Source organism: Bos indicus x Bos taurus, chromosome 28, assembly GCF_003369695.1.
Source record: "Bos indicus x Bos taurus breed Angus x Brahman F1 hybrid chromosome 28, Bos_hybrid_MaternalHap_v2.0, whole genome shotgun sequence".
NCBI classification, from domain to species: domain Eukaryota; kingdom Metazoa; phylum Chordata; class Mammalia; order Artiodactyla; family Bovidae; genus Bos; species Bos indicus x Bos taurus.
Window position 1 is genome coordinate 42,268,791 of NC_040103.1, and position 16,702 is coordinate 42,285,492.

At 49.6% G+C, this 16,702-nt stretch overlaps 1 protein-coding gene and 1 pseudogene across 1 annotated transcript; one reads left to right on the top strand and one right to left on the bottom strand.

Annotated features, from left to right (window-relative positions):
- Positions 1–2,826: 2,826 nt before the first annotated feature.
- Positions 2,827–8,463, bottom strand: GDF2 (growth differentiation factor 2). The gene is made up of 2 exons (XM_027530844.1): positions 7,771–8,463; positions 2,827–4,960 (listed from the first exon to the last, which is right to left on the bottom strand). The coding sequence occupies exons 1-2, from the start codon at positions 8,114–8,116 to the stop codon at positions 4,011–4,013; spliced, it is 1,296 nt and encodes a 431-aa protein (XP_027386645.1). The 5' UTR covers positions 8,117–8,463; the 3' UTR covers positions 2,827–4,010.
- A 128-nt stretch (positions 8,464–8,591) lies between these two features.
- On the top strand, positions 8,592–10,605 carry LOC113885477 (annotated as a pseudogene).
- The last annotated feature ends 6,097 nt before the right edge of the window (positions 10,606–16,702 follow it).

Below are 16,702 nucleotides of genomic sequence, written 5' to 3' on the forward strand. Positions count from 1 at the left end.
AGACAGTGAGAGTAAATTGTGGCCAGAACCCGCCTAGAAACTGTGCAGGGCCTAAAGAGGTTCTGGGAATGAATGCTTTTCTTTCTTTCTTGTTTTTCACAAATAAATAAGATTTATTTTAAATTAAATCCGGAGAGAGTTTGTGCCTAAGCAGTCATTGTTACCAGAGAGATAAAACCGTAAGAGTAGTAACCAAGGGTCAAGTGGATTTCTTGCTGCCCTCAGTCGGCGAGGCCTTGTGCAGTATTTGTTCATGATGATGCCTTGACTCATAGGTCTTACTCACATCCTGCTTCTAAGACAAATTCTCCTAAACCACTCTTTCTGCTGTTTTATGGGTGAGGATGCTGGGGCTTGGCGGGATAATAGGACTTGCCCAGAATTACAAAGCTGAGGAGCAGTGGATTGACTGAAGGCAGGGAGGATACTGTCATCCTCTGAAGATTCTGCACACACCTACCTGGGCTTTGGTCCCTGACTATGTGTCATAATCCTAGGCGTGGACTTGTGGTGGGAGGTGGGGGGTAGGAACATGATCAAGGCCTAGATTCCCTCTGGCTTTAGTAACTCCAACAACGCCACGTCTCCATAACTCCAGGGCAGTCTGCTGGATGCTTGGGTGAAGCTTGGACCCAGCAGGGGGATCACCATCCCCTATTCCATGGGAATCCACAGGATAAGATGGGATGACATAGATGAATGGGGACGATGAATGGAACATAGCCTTGGAAATCTAAGAGCAGATACACCTGGCAGGCCTGGGAACAGGTTGCAGGGCACACCTTGGAGGGCTTGGGGATCTGCTCAGGTTACTAGGCTCAGCTGTTCCCTGAGCATATCTGTTCCCAAAGAGGGCTGCCTCCTGCCCTCTCCTGTTCATTCCCCTCTCTCTCTCTCTCTCCTCCTATCACCCTCCCAAGCCACTTAGCAAAGACTTCCCTTTCAGCTCTCTCCGGGAAGGCTTGGGAGCTTGTACCTGTCATCTCACAGCCTTAGCAGCTTTCGCTCTCGACGGTGCTCTTTGGCCTGGTCTACCTGTAGTCTGTCCTTCCCAGGACATCTTGCCCGGGGGGGCCTCACCTTGTGTCTGGAGTCATCAGTACATTGCTGGTGAGCAGGGCCTGCCCTCCAGATGCTGACCTCACTTTCCCTCCATGACTTAACCATTCTTGCATTTTTCTCCTAGGCTCACCAGACATGTCATTACATGCATAAACCCCAATAATGAACAGGTTTCAGGATTTTCTCCATGAGACCCCTGGGTCCAGGCAAATCAAGGAAGAAGAGAGTTGTCTTTGCAGTTCCCAAATATATGGTTACCTTTCAGGTTTGTGTGCCCAGGACCAGAGGACCTCTGGTGTGTGTGCCTGGGAAGGGGACATGCTGGCAGAGGTGACTCTTGCTTCCAACCCAGGTACAGGTAGGAAGGCCAAAGATATTGGCAGAGCATGGGGAAAAATGAAGAGGGGGGATCAAAAAGATAATGAGGAAAGAAATGAAGATTTCAGGGTGAAAGAGAATAATAGAAGGTAACAGAGTAGCTCTAATATTTTTCTAAGCATTATTCAGAAAGAGAAGCAAGACCTCAATAAACTTCTTCTAAGCACTGGGAAGCATTTGCACTTTGGGGGTTGTAAGCAAGGACATAAAGACTCAGTGACCATTGATGTGACTGTGAACCAGTGAGTGACCTGGTCAGGACGTGAGCCCAGGGTAGGCAATGCCACACCTGGTGTGCTTCCAGCCAACCTGCTGCTCCTAACTGTCCTCCGTTATTGGGCCCTGAGATGTCCCTGACTGTGGATATCATGTGATCTTTCATCCAAACAGGAGCCCTAGTTATATGTGGACTACATGGATTAACCAGGACCATCCCAGGCAAACCAGGGTGATGGTCACTGAGCCAGAGGAAGAGGCTAGTTAAGCAGCATCTGGCATGAGCATTTCCAGGCAAAGGAAGGACAGTCTGGGCACCAACCTGGATGATCCCTAAGGCACTGGAGGTGGGGCCCTGCATGGCCCCCAGAATGCAAGCGTGATACTGGGGTCTTGAGAGGACCATGGAGCTGACACACTCACTGTCCGGCAGAGACTTCATTCACACACGCCCACCACTCTCTGTGCCCCTCCATTCCACCTCCCCTCAGGGAAAGAAGGGCCTGGAGGGAGGAATGGGCAGGGTGTGGGGCTAGGGGACCACCAGGCCCAGGTCTCACACATAAGAAAGGCCACATATTAGACATCTGACTTTATTTCCAAGTGAAATTTTGATGCAGGCACAGAAACACCCTACAGGGACTAAAAGATGTCTGTCATCCATCCTTATGATTGAGCAACACTGTCATACCACGAATTAGTATTTTCTGTAACTCCAGTAATTAAACAATAATGTTTTATTGTGTTTTGGTATTAAAGCTGTTCATTGGTTCCATGTAAACATTTAACACAAGCCATTAAAAAAATAATCTGGGAACTTCAACCAATCGGAACGACCTAGGTCTCTCCAGGCCTTCTTTGGGATCTGCTCTGGCTGGTGATCAGAAGGGCCGTGGAGTGGAATCTTCGCCACTTCCAGAATCTTCCTACTCGACCCCCTTCCATGTGTGACTCTGAGAGTCAGAGGTCCTCTCTTGCGGTCAGTGGGGATGAAGTCTGGTCCCAAGGCCCAAGCCCAGGACCGGGACTGGATGCACATTACTCAAAACAGTCAGTGCATGCAGCCAGAGTCAAATGTGGCCAATAAAGACCTGAGTTCATCAATGGCGGGAGCCCTCACCCAGGAAGACTGGATGTTGTCACCTGAGTACTGGAGTAAAAACAAGGATATTGCAAATACCAAAGCAAGAATGCATTTATTTCAACAAATTCAAATCCAGGTCTCATCATCCATGGAGTCCTTGTGGGACGGGAGCCCATGGGTGTGTGATGGTGGTGAGCTGGTCATGCTAAGTAACTGCAGAGACACAGGCCATGGGCTGCCCATCCCTCAGGGTAAACTCAGTGCACCCCCGCCAACCATCTTGCAGTCTGAGTCCACGGCAGCGAGTGGCCCTGTATGAACCACTGGTCACACAGTCTCTGTGCCAGTGGGTCAAAGTTCCTCTGGCCACAGCGTACACTGCAGCCTGAGGGCGTTCGTCCTGCATTTGCTCCATCCTGCAGCTGGTTTAAGGGATAGTTCTGTGACTCAGGGGTATCTTAAAAAGCACTTGGACACTGAATCGACACAGGCACAGAGCAGTCAGAATGTACCCTAGATGCGACAAGTAGCCCAGTCATCCTGCTGGGCACTGGTCGGACTTAGTCCAGTTTGTCCCCCAGTCTCCATTTCCCAAAGTCTAATTGTCTTCAGTTACCAGATGACCTGCTAAACTGCAGCAGGGTACTTGGGGAGTCCTTGGCTTTGGTGACCGACGGACCTGTAGAGATCCCTGGATTGGAATCATGCCATTGACTGTTGCTATTTGGGCTACTTGAGCCCAAGTTTTGGCTCCCATATGTGTGAATTGGGAGTCATGACGCCCATCTCATGAGTTGTGGGAATAATGTGCAGTGGGTGTGGCACACGGCCCATTCCTTTCCCCTTTATTCACTGTGGTTATTGGAGTCAATCCTGTCCCTCTCACTTGCTTTAATTTCCATTAATCTGTGTGCATCTCCTGTTTAGACTTCTCGGCCTCTTTTTTGCTCAGTTTTCTGCTGACTCTGGATTATTCTTTCTCTTGTCCCCATTTCTTCATCTCCCCTCCCACCCCAGCAACCCTTCCAGGCTTCCCTCTTCTCCCCAAACCCTACTGCCCATTGGCATCCCCTCCCCTGTAGTTTACCCAGTGGCGTGTGCTTGGGGTGGGCCCTGAGAGGGACAGCAGGTCTTTACCTCCGGGACCTGGTGGCTCCCCTTCCTTCTCCAGATTGGCATGCAGGTGGGCTTGGTCCCTGTCATGCCCAGCGGGACACAGGGCCTGTCACTAAGAGCCCATCCACCCTGCCTCCCCGCCCGCAGGCCAGCACTACCTACACCCACACTCTGCCACGCTCATCCCTTCATAGTGGTACTTGAGGGTGGGGACCCCCATGTCATCCTTGTAGAGGATGGAGATGGGGCTCAGTTTGGTGGGCACACAGCAGGCCTTGCCCACCTTCATGGGGAACTTGAGATGCACCAGGGTCTTCACAATGGCATGTTTCGTTGGGGTCACATCGTCGGCCAGGGGGAAGAAGCAGCCACCTTTACATTCAAAGGCATCATACTCCTTGGGCGCAATGATCCAGCTGTCCCAGCCGATGTCCTCGAAGTTCACCCGCAGGGAGGTCTTCTGACAGTGGTTGTTGGCCCCAGTACTCCTCTTCCGTCTGACCAAAGACGATTCCGTGGGCGTGTGGCTTCGCACATCCTCCTCCTCCTCGTCTTTGTTCTCACCTGCCTCCACCACGGTGTTCTTGGACAACTTCCTGAGCACACTCTCCTGCTCGTGGCCGATCATCTCTCTGAGCTCCAGCCTGGTCTCCTTAGTCCCATTGCTGCGGTCATTGGAGAAGACGACAAAGAAGGGCAGGTTTTTGGATCCCGGGGGGACACTGATATCCAGCTTGTCACAGCCCTTCCTGTGACTCTCCACCGTCACTTCCAGTTTATTTTTGCTCTTGGTGGAGTCTGCCCGGATCCACCGCTTCACGGCACTGGACACCTCAAAGGTCTCCCAGCCCTCGTCCCGGATGTCCTGAGACACCAGGAAGGTCTTGGTTCCCGCAGGAGCGTCCCAGACCTCAGCTCCATCCAGAACGTCATAAATGACCATGTTTCCTTTCAGCTCGTGAGGGGAGTCCATGTGACTCTGACAGGAGAGGTAGAGTCTGAGCTCGGCCCTGGTGATCTGCTCATGCCTGGGAATGGAGATATTGAAGAGCAAGATGTGCTTCTGGAAAGGGAAGTCTTCTGTGGTGGCTATAGAGACAGCATCTGAAATGCAAATATACAGCAGTCTGCCGGGAGGGTCTGTTTTCACAATACCAAACCTGAGACTCATGGTTTATATGAAAGGGCACTGGGCGTGACACTGTCTATCTCTAACAAGTCTCTCTTTGGTTTCACTCAAGACCTTAATGTAGTAGGGTATTTAAAACATACATTTGACATCTTCCAAAGAAAAACAAAGGCAGGAGATGTCTTGCATTGAAGCTGATGTTTACTGAGCATCTACTATGTGCCCACCTTTGCATACTATATTTTACTTTTCTCTTCACATTGACCCAAGGAACATGTAATTATTATTACACTTTTACAGATGTGGAGACTTGGATTTAGCGTGTGCAGCTGCCAAAGTGCACATATCCTGTAAAGATCCTCACTTAAAAGAAAAAAGAAAGAACCAAGTAAACAAAACGGCAAAGCACGCTATCAGCCTCAGAGTGCAAATCCTGAGCGTCCAGTATTAAAGGAGAGACCCTGGGAGGGGATGGTGGAATTTTGTTACTACAGTGTTAAAAATATCACCTAAATCACATAGAAAATCATTCAGAATGGTAACTTATGAGCAAAATGAAGGTGGTTTTTCTTTTTTTTTTCAGTATGTGAGGAAAAAATAGATTAATCTCAATGGCTTGGTCATGTTAGACATATGGAGACAGGTATATGTTAGGCAGATATTTAGCCACACAACTGTCTCTCTTCCCACTTCCCTGGCTGACTCTCACTAGCACATCTCTATTATACCACGGCCTGGTCACAGGAGGGAAGACAAGTTGTGTTTCCTGAGCATCTACTATATGCCAACATGAGGGGAGACTGTGTGCTTCATGGAACCTGGCAGCATCTGGCAGCCTAAAATTCCAATCCTTCCTCTCCCTCTTCTAGGCGTATGAACTGGGAGAAGTCCTGAGTCTCTCTGGTCCTCGGTTTCCTCATCTGTAGAATGGGGCTCCATCCTACTACCTTCCCAGGGTTGGTGTGAAGCTTTGACAAGAAGGCACATGAAGCCTACCCAACAGTGCCCCTGGTTCACAGCAGGTGTTCAATCAGTACTTCCATGTCCTCCCCAGAAACTGTGCATCTCCACTTTACCTGTGCCTGCTCCCCTACCCCAAGCTCATGGCCTTTCACACAGCTCTCTGCGCGTCCTCACCCAGCCTGGATGAGCTGTTCAGGTTTCCGTACCATTTGTTAAGCCCACTGTGTCATATGTGGGTAGTCAGTGGGATCCATGAGCAGTGCATTAGCTACTGGCTGTGCTCTGCGGCATGCCTTGAAAATTGCCAAGGGACTCTAGATCCATCAGGTATCTAGAGAACAAGTGCTCTCTCTGCCTGAGCCACACTCAGGCTGTTTGTGATAATGATCACTGCCTCCACAGCAGTACTGGCCACAGGCAGAGCTGGGATCAGATCAGAGCACTTGCTTCTGGGACACAGAATATGCTGGGGGTAGGGGAGCAGGGAGGGGTCTCCGAGATGGCTCCCAACATTGGACTCCCAGACTACAGGATTTGGTGATTAGGGCCAGCCAAAGAAGCTCAGCCTTTCCCTAAAGCAGGGGTTACACACATGTCCCATGGGCGTAGTATGATGCTGGCAGTATCTATATTACCTGCAGACTGCATGTAAAAAAAATTAAACCCATCTTTTAGAAATAATACAGGTCCACATTAAATCTAGATTTTTGTTTTCCTTTGGGGCCATCAGGGGCCTCCCTGGTGGCTCAGATGATAAAGAATCTGCCTGCGATGCAGGAGTCCTGGGTTCGATCCTTGGGTTGGGAAGATCCTCAGGAGAAGGGCATGGCAACCCACTCCAGTATTCTTGCCTGGAGAAAGCCCATGGACAGAGGAGTCTGGCAGGCTATAGTCCATGGGGTCACAAAGAGTCAGACATGAGTGAGCAAATAAGCACAGCACAGGGGCCACTGGAAATACAGCTTTGCCAGGCACACAGCATGACCACAGCATGTTTTAGCTAGGGCATATGGTCAGGAGTCTGCAGGCCTCAAGCTCAGGAGGGAAGAAGTCCTGTGTGCCTGGTTGGTTAGAGGCTGCAACTGCAGAAAAAGCCTGAGCTGTGCAAACAGGTGGGACTGGGTCAGAATCCAGCTGATTAATTAATATGTGAACTGGGAAAGTTCCCTCAGGGTCTGCAAGCCTCCGCTCACTGCTCACAAGATCTTGTCACCTACGTGGTGTGAATTAGAGGACATAAGCCCTAAATTGACATTCGTTCTCTTCTAGTCCTACTAAATCAGGGAAATTATTTTATACTTAGAAAATAATTACGTTGTCTTCCAGTGTTTCTCAGAGGAATTTGTCTGAATTTTAAACACCTTTTGATGAGTGACAAAGGCAGTCTTTCAGTGTTTAAAAAGACGCCTGTTAGAGGCTAAATAAGTTGTCTGTGTCTAAGTAGGAAGGAGACAGGATGGGAAGGGAGGGGTAGGGAAGGGATGGAAGAAAGCGAGCAGGCATTCCATCAGCACCTACTGTGTTAATGTGGTGCTGGGCCCAGAGAGGGAGAATTTTCTAGAGCAGAGCTGTCTGGTAGAACTTTACGCAATGATGGAATTGTTCTACAGTCTCCATTTCCTATAGGGTAGCTAGGCGTGATTGCTGAGCACTTGCACCCAAGCTACTGAAACTAAATTATTAATTTTATTTCATTTAGATTAACCTAAATTGAAACAAAGAGTCCCACGTCTCCAGTGGCCACCATATTGGGCAGCGCAGCCGTGGACCGACCACTGAGCCCCCCGCCCCCGCCCGGGGCGCCCCGTGGAGCCGACTCTACCTTCCACGCTGAAGCTGCGCACAATGTTTGACGCAGGGGTGGACGTCTTGTCGGTGGTATATCTGTTGTACAGATCGATCATGTACTGCGGTGGCTCGGCTCGGGTTCTGTCCTGAGAAGGGACCCCACTCAGGTTGAGGTTGCGCAGAAAATCCACTTTCATGTTCTCCAGGAACATCCTCAGGTCGAAGGTGACCCCCTCCTGCTCACCGCCGGGCCCCCCTAGCAGGCCGTGGGCATCTGCCCCAGTGGACGGCCGCCCCCGGTTCTCCAGTGGCTTCCCTAGGGCGGAGCAGGCCAGCAGGCAGAGCACAGGCAGGGCCACCCAGAGCGCCCCACGACCCATCTTGGTATGCTCTCGCCCGGGTCTAGAGACTGCGGCAGCCGCGGTGTGTTAGCGGGTGCTGGGAGGAGCCCGGAAGGAGCCGGCCTACATTGTCCTGCACAGCTCTGTACAGCGCACCCGGGCCAGTTCACAGGCTCACCCTTCTGCTGTCCCCGAAGTGCCCTCCACTTGTTCTTATCTGGCCCTTGATGCTGTTCAGGCCTCTTATCTAAGGGGGCTCTCTGTTAATGAAGGCTCTATAAACATCTGACAAACGCACAGGGCTAATGGGAAGGACACGGACTGCTGCAAAGAATCCGAGTTTCTCCTTAGGGTTATCGCCCCCTAATTAGGATGGATCCTCTCTCATTTCCTTGCCAGCTCTCAAAAGAATCTTGAGGCGGGGTGACATATGCTCCATCTCCTGGGCCACAGAAACAAAGAATCCAGGAAAGAAATAAGACCCAGAAGTCCTCCAAATATGGGAACAACAGCACAAAACTCCCAGAAGCCCCTGGGCTGACCACTGGGGTGGGGATGGGGGGTGAGTAAGAAGCCTGGTTCCCGTGGAACTGGAATGTGCGTCTGTGGCTCAAGTACTTGGTGCCTCGGCTTCTCATCTGTCAAGTGAATTCCTGAGTCTTAGAGATCATGGGTAAAGGTGGCACATATAATTTAGTGAGGTGGTAGAGACTTTGGAGTCAGACCAGATGTGGGTTCAAATCCCAGCTCACTCAGCTGTTCTTACATGCGTGACCCGGAGCAAGTCATTTACCTTTCTGGGCCTCCACTTCAGAAGAGCGCAGTAAGGACTTAAGGTAATAAGTGCTAACCATCATGGCAGTCACTGCAAGCCGCAGTCGGTTGGGTGGTTGCATTCTGGCTACAGCTTCTCTACCCTGGGTCTGACTGAATGGGAGCTTGGGGGGAATCCCCAGAGGCCCTGCGCCTGCCTGGCCTGCTCTCTAGAAACATCACTTACACACCAAGGCCTCCTGGCCCTGGCACCCAAGTACAGCTCTGTCAGTGGTCTGGGGGTGATGGTGAGGTCTTGATTCATGTCATCCGGGCGGTTGCCTGGGCCACGCTTGTCAGTCAGGAGAACCATGTAATCTGGGAGACAACGGAGCAGGGAAGCACTGAGTCCAGGGCATGCCCAGGAGATGTTTCCCCTGCCGGAAGAAGCTGAGAGACTGTGGCCCAGCTGAGCCCTGCTGGGCTTCAAGGTCTGCGTTAAGAACGGCAGGCCCACACTTAGATCTGAACATTTCCATTGCATGTGGGTTTGACTGTAGCAAAGAATAAGCATAAAATATTCTGGGAGTCTACTGTGAGGAGGATTTAAATGTGAGGTTTTTCCAAGCTGGTGAGGCTTCTGGGGATGGGGGGTGCAGTGAGCTAAGCAGATTCAGGAAGATGAACAAGGGGCCAGGGCAGGCAGGGTCAGAGGTCCTGGGTGTGCATCCAGCTTTTCCCCACCCCTAGTGAGGGTGGGCTGGAACCAGGAATCCCCAGTGGCCAGGCCTGGACAGAACTTGCTGTCCCTGTCCTCTGGGGACTCTGCCAAGGAGGATGAATGGGAAGGGTGCCGTTTCAGAAGGGCTGCTTGCAGAGCGGATGGGAAGCATACTGGGCTTTGAGCCCAGTCAACTCAAGAACTCCGAGGCAGGGGAAAGATGAATGGGTGCATGGCCCCCAGAAGTGGGGCTGCAACTTCCCAGCAGGGAGCGGGCTGGGAGGAGCTGGGGAACTAGGCAGGCACCCCCCCAGGGTGCTCTAGTCCCTGGAGGCAGCCCAGAAGCCTGTCATGTTCAAGAGGTGGAGCCAGGGGACTCAGGGGGCAGGGGTGGGCTGAATGTGCTCTTGAAGCGGGAGGAGCTGCTCTTCGATGTTTTCTTAAAAACATGACAGATTGCTATTCTGATGATAAGAGTATATAGTGCAGATAATTTTGGAAATGCAAAGCATTAGAAAGAATGTAAAAATAACCTGCAGTCTCACCATTTTGAGATATATGCAGCTCCACAATCCCCTATTTAAAACTCTTGTGGCCAGGAGGGTTTCGAAGTTCAGGAAGCTTCAGATTTGGGGAAGGATCTTTCTGTGTTGTTGGGTGTTGTCATTATAGACATGCCTGAACCAGCTAAGTCTGCTCCTGCCCCTAAAAAGGGCTCTAAAAAAGCTGTGACCAAGGCCCAGAAGAAGGACGGCAAGAAGCGCAAGCGCAGCCGCAAGGAGAGCTACTCCATGTACGTGTACAAGGTGCTGAAGCAAGTCCATCCGGACACCGGCATCTCGTCCAAGGCCACGGGCATCATGAACTCCTTCATCAACGACATTTTCGAGCGCATCGCTGGTGAGGCATCGCGCCTGGTGCATTACAACAAGCGCTCGACTATCACATCCAGGGAAATACAGACTGCCGTGCGCTTGCTGCTATCTGGGGAGCTGGCCAAGCACGCCGTGCCGAGGGCACTGAGGCTGTCACCAAGTGTACCAGCTCCAAGTAAATATAATACGCCTAGCCGCTGCTAACGGAGAAGGCGATGGCACCCCACTCCGGTACTCTTGCCTGGAAAATCCCATGGACGGAGGGCCTGGTGGGCTGTAGTCCATGGGGTCGCTAAGAGTCGGACACGACTGAGTGACTTCCCTATACAGTATATGGAGTGTATACTGTCATATCCCCAGTGGGGACAACATATTGGTATTTCTGCAGTGAAACAAATAAAAACACAAATCTCCTTTCAGGTCAGGTTTTGTCTTGAAAGGAATTGAAATAAACTTCAGGTTTTCTAATAGTTTTGGATTTGGTCATCTCGGATATCAGACTGTAGACCTGTTTACATAGGGGGTCATCGTATCCGGTCATGGAGGCTGCACTGTCTGGAGGTCCTGGCCACATAGACTGTGATGAGGATGGCGCCTGCAGACCTGTGCCTCTGTGTGCGATGATCTGCCCCACAAACTCAGGATATCAATATGTCCATATCTCCTTTATTGTTCTTAAGTAATTGTATGAGACCTCCTGATCCATATTACTGGAAGGTCTGCTTTTCTTTCTTAGCGCATCCCTTTCCTGAATTGTCCAAGAGCTCTATAGGTTTATTTATTCCAAAAGAGATGGAGGTGGGATGGTATCAGTCCAAACTTTAAGGCTGGAAAGGGAAATAAGGTTGGGATAGAGGTCCTGGAAGGTCCCACACGCCGTTGCTTCTCACTGGCACGCAGCTTTGCTGTTGCGGGGGGGGGGGGGGGGTCCCACACAGTTCATAGCTGCTGGTGCACAGCTGCTGGGATGGCCTGGCAGATCCACGTTTCTGCTCAGGTCCCCACGGTGTTTCTGATTGGGCATCAAGGTGACAGTTTTCTTAAACATCCTCCCAGGCTTACCCTTTCTCCAGAAGGCACTGGGGGGGCAGGTGGCTGGGTGGAGAGAACAGACCAGCTGTGCTCACACTCTGATGCCATCCTACCCTCTCCCACAGATTTCTAGGTTCTTATGGGGAATTTCAGTTACCAGCCTGCTGCTGCTAAGTCGCTTCAGTCGTGTCCGACTCTATGCAACCCCATAGGCGGCAGCCCACCAGTCTCCCCCGTCCCTGGGATGCCCCAGGCAAGAACACTGGAGTGGGGTTCCATTGCCTTCTCCGAGTTACCAGCCTGGACTCCCATTTTCCTCAAGGTGACTTAGAGCCCTTACTACCTCTCTGAATGAACAGGCCTTGGTTCCTCTGGACAGATTCCCTTGACTCTGGGTCTTAGAGAACAAGGTTTGGGTCTTGTTCTGTCTTTCCCAGATGACAATCTGGGATTGTAAATCATATCCTCTCTTCCTGTGTCAAAAGGATTCCCTCTCTTCCTGCCACCTGCTTGCCTCAGGGAAGGGCTGCCTTGACTGCACCACAATGATCTTATTTCCTACTCCTCTCTCCTTTTTCTCTTCCCCCAAGCAGTTTACTCTGTGATCTAGCAATTCTATTTCTGTATATATAGCCAAAAGAATTGAAAGTAGGGTCTCAAAAAGATATTTGTAAACACATGTTCATAGCAGTATTACTCACAATAGCCAAAGGGCAGAAACAACCCTAGTGTCTATTGATCCATGAATGGATAAACAAAATGTAGTACATCCGCCCAATGGAATATTATTCAGCCTTAAAAAGGAAGGGAATTCTGACACATGCCATGACATGGAGGAATCTTGAAGATTTGCTAAATAAAATAAGCCAGTCACAAAAAGATAAACACTGTATGATCCCACTTATATGAAGTACTTAAAAGTAGTGAAATGTATAGAGATTAGAGAGTAGAATGGCGGTTGCCAGGGGCTGGGGGTGGTTGACTGTGATACAGCTGCCTCCACGGGTCAGGAGCCCCTTCCATCACAAGAGGCTTGACCTCTCAAGTTCCGCACTCACTCACTTATTGCTCAGAGGAGTGAAACAGCCCCACTTTGAGGTTCTAAGGAGACAGCATGAACCAGGCAGAGCAGCAGATCTGTCACTTCCCAGCTCCGTGCCTCAACTTCTTGAGATCCTGCTTACTCCTGGCACTTTGTCTCTGAACTGTGCCCAAGTGGTCAGCAGATTTGTCAGAACAGTGTTTCTTATAATGTGGTCCCTGGACCATTGCAGTAGCAGCACCTGGGAACTGGTTTAAAAATGTGAAGTCTTTCCCCAAATCAAAAACTCTGACTCAGCCCAGCAAGCTAGTCAAGCTCTCCAGGTGATTCTGATCGTTCAAATTTGCACATTGGCTTTGATAAAACAGGAAATTCATATGAGCCTTCCAAGAGGTCAAGTATGCGTATACTGCCTGGTATGGCATTTGGCATGTAGCAGATGCTAAATAACCAAATGAATGAACAGTTCATTCATTCCTCTGCTCGCCCACCCTCTACATATACAAACAAGACTGCCAGGAGAGATTGGACCAATCTAGGATTGGATTAGACTTGAGTAAGAAGGAAAAGTGGTACAAAGCTTGAAAGAGCACCATCATCTTAGGGAGTAGAAGACGGGAGGAGATTTGGAAATCTCAGAAGCACCAGTTTATCAGTGAATGAGATTTTATGTTTCCCGATTTTGGTAAAAGGAAATAGCCTTTGGCTCTAACTTCAATATTTTGGTGCACAGCTTGGAGTCAGAGCTGCCAAAGTGGTTCTGCCCTGCTCATTTTCCCACAGAAACCCACTCCAGCCTTCCTTGGCACATGCTGCCATCAAACACATTTTGCGCAAGGTGGGGCTTCAGCGGCTTTATGCCACTAGCTCAGTCCTGCTCTTCCATCCTGGGGGAGCCATCTCTGCTTCTCTCCACTTCTCTTCCCCTGGAGGCTCTTCCTCACACCCTCACCCCGGACTTCTTCAGCCTCTTTCATCATGGTCCCATCTCTACCTTGGCCACAGAAGGAGCCTGAGTTACAGGCTACAGCTCTGATGACATTTTAAGAGTGATTTAGACATACAGAGGCACCTATTGGGATGCCTCAAGCAAGACATCTGGTAGTATCCAGACTCAGTTCCCCTCTTTTTGAATAAAAGGGTTGCACCAGAAGTTTTCCAAAGGTTTCTTCCAGCCTTACTATTTTCAGCTCACAGCTGCACTGTCGTCCAGTTGCACGTGAACTAAGGCTCTACTCTTTCAGAGGAAGCATAACTTCAGGACTAGGGCTCAGTGGCTGGCCGGCCACCACCCTGCTCCCTCCACACAGACCCAGGTGTGGTTAAGCGAATTCAAGGACTGTGCGCATCTGGGCTGTGTGCTAGGACCTCTTGCTCCTGTGATCATGTGATGTTGATATATATAGAGAGAGAGGGGGGAAAAGTTGTTTCATATTTACGTTTCTTTTTAAACCTTGCTTTATTGTAAGGGCACTGAGTACCATTGAGACAACCCTAGTAGGCTGGAGGGGGCGGGGAAGGGCATCACTGGCTGGGAAGCTGGGAAGCAGCACCAACCACATTGGCCTTGCACCTGTCAGCCTTGCATGCTGCTAAGTCACTTCAGTCGTGTTCGACTCTGTGCAACCCCATAGACGGCTCCCCCGTCCCTGGGATTCTCCAGGCAAGAACACTGGAATGGGTTGCCATTTCCTTCTCCAATGCATGAAAGTGAAAAGTGAAAGTGAAGTCGCTCAGTCGTGTCCGACTCTTAGTGGCCCCATGGACTGCAGCCTTCCAGGCTCCTCCATCCATGGGATTTTCCAGGCAAGAGTACTGGAGTGGGGTGCCATTGCCTTCTCCGGTCAGCCTTGCATATCAAAGCCTTTATTACCTGTGGTCTTGGTAGACATTGGTGGCCATATTACTTACCTGTTTTGAGCCGGTTTTTCTGGAGCACCAACTGGGGAGTCAGTTGCAAGGTTGCTATGTGGCTAAAGGAGATACCCTATCCAAGCTGCATGGCACTCTGTAAACATGAGGGGTCCCTGCTGACACTAGTTCCTTTCATCCCACAGCAAAATCATCAGCACTGGGTACCATCCATCCCAGCTCAAGCACAACGCCCCTGTCCATGGCTGAGCCTTCTCCCTCCACCCCTGTAATCCAGAATTGAGGGCACAGGGAAGTTGCAGGCTTTCACAGTGACCTCAGAGATCTCCCAGAAACAGCAAATGCCAGAGAGAATAAGATAGAAGTATTACAGGACACCCCAACTTTCCTAAGAAATGGTATAAAACACCCTATCTTTCCTAAGAAATGGAAAGGGAGCAGTTGGATGAGAAAAAAAAATGAGGGAGAGAAAGGAAAAGGAAGACTCTAATATTGAGGGGAAAAAAGGCATTTGGAACTTTATCAAGGCCTAATGTTTTTACTTATTTTGCTAGTAATTTATATCCTGTCATATTTCAAAAAGGATTAGACATGGCAAACCAAGCCATAACCAATTTGCAGACCAATTTGAGACATCCCAGCCATCCAATGAATGAATCATTTAGTCCCAGTACAAGTCCTTCAGGAATAAGGCAGTGTGTGCCTTAAGGACCACCCCCCTCGCCTCACCTGATCTCTGCCAAGAGGTAGGGCCATGTGCCCAGGGCAGCTGTTCACACACATGTCCCACGGCCATTCGGAGCACCTCGGAGGGGATGCTCAGCAGATGCTGCTGGGCTCCAGCCAGGTGTGTCCAGTATTTTCACTAGTAAACATCTTTGCCGCGAGCAGCTTTGCAGCACAACTAATTGGCCGTAAGGCCATTTTGCCTTAAAAAAAAAATAACTGCTTGACAGTTATATTACACTAGAAAATGATAACATCGGTTTTTGCAAACTCTTGGTTGAATTAATTTAAGCCAGATTCCGTTAAAAATTTTCACCATTTTCCAAAAACCTCTACTCATCAGGAATCACATAAAAATCTCTTTTGTGAGGAGGGATAGGAGGAGCATCATTCTTCTTTCACCTCCAACTTCTAACACTGCGTGATAAATTTGGTAAAGATGGCCTGAGAGAACAAGCTGCCATATCTAAATTAGCTAAAGAATCCATCATTAATGTTCTTGAAGACTGTTGTGAATTAGTAGCTGCCTCTTCTATATTTTTGAAAGCTTAGCAAACTTTTGTTTGCGGTGTGTGTGTGTGTGTGTGTGTTTGCAGGCTTTTTAAAATTTATTTTGTTGGAGTACAGTTGCTTTAAACGTTGTGTCAGTTTCTGCTGTACAGCAAACTGAGTCAGCTGCATGTATACCTATGTCCACTCTTTTTTTAAGATTTCCCTCCATTTAGGTGAACACAGAGCACTGAATAGAGTTCTCTGTGCTGTGCAATAAGTTCTCATTAGTTGCCTATTTTATACATAGCAGTGTCCACACATTTAGTGTATATATGTCAATACTAATCTGCTAATTCAGCCCACTCCCTTCCCCACTTATAACCATAGGTTTGAGCTATGTATCTATGACTCTATTTCTGTTTTGCAAATAAGTTCATCTGTACCATTTCCCTAGATTCCACAGAGTAAACTTTTGGTTTTGATGGGTGAGAGGTATGACTGCTCACAGAAGACTCTGTACAAACTGATCTACTATTTACTGTAATGGAACTGCCCCCAGCTATTTTATCTTCTATGGCAAAATGGCCTCATGGCCAACTGGTTGTGCGACAAAAATGCTTTTGAAGAAACTGCTTGCAGCAAAGGTATTTATGAGGAAAATACTTAGACCCCAACCCAGGTACCCTCAGCTCCGCTTACTTACCTGTTCTGTATTCTCTTCGGTGCAGGTCGATTTGTCTCCAGTGGCTGTGGTTGCAGCCTTCTTAAGAGGCTCCCCGGGCTTCCTAAGCCACTGTGGCTGATTCTGCAGAGGGCCAGAGAACTGGGAATTTCCGCCTCTCCACCGGCAGGGTGGGGGTCTGAACGTCCAGCCTCCTGGCCTCAAAGCTGGACTAACATGGAGGTATAGCCTAAATGCAAGAGCTCCCACGGGATCCAGCAGTGTTCAGATGCTTGGCTGCTTGGCCTCCTGTCCCGCTCTACCCACGCCTCACTTGTTTCACAAGGAGTACATCCCTCGCCCAGGAACCCTGACCTCCGGAGCCTGGGCTCCTTTCTCCTTCCAAGTTCCCTCTTGGAGAACTGCTCATAGTTTTTCAACCTTCTCCAAG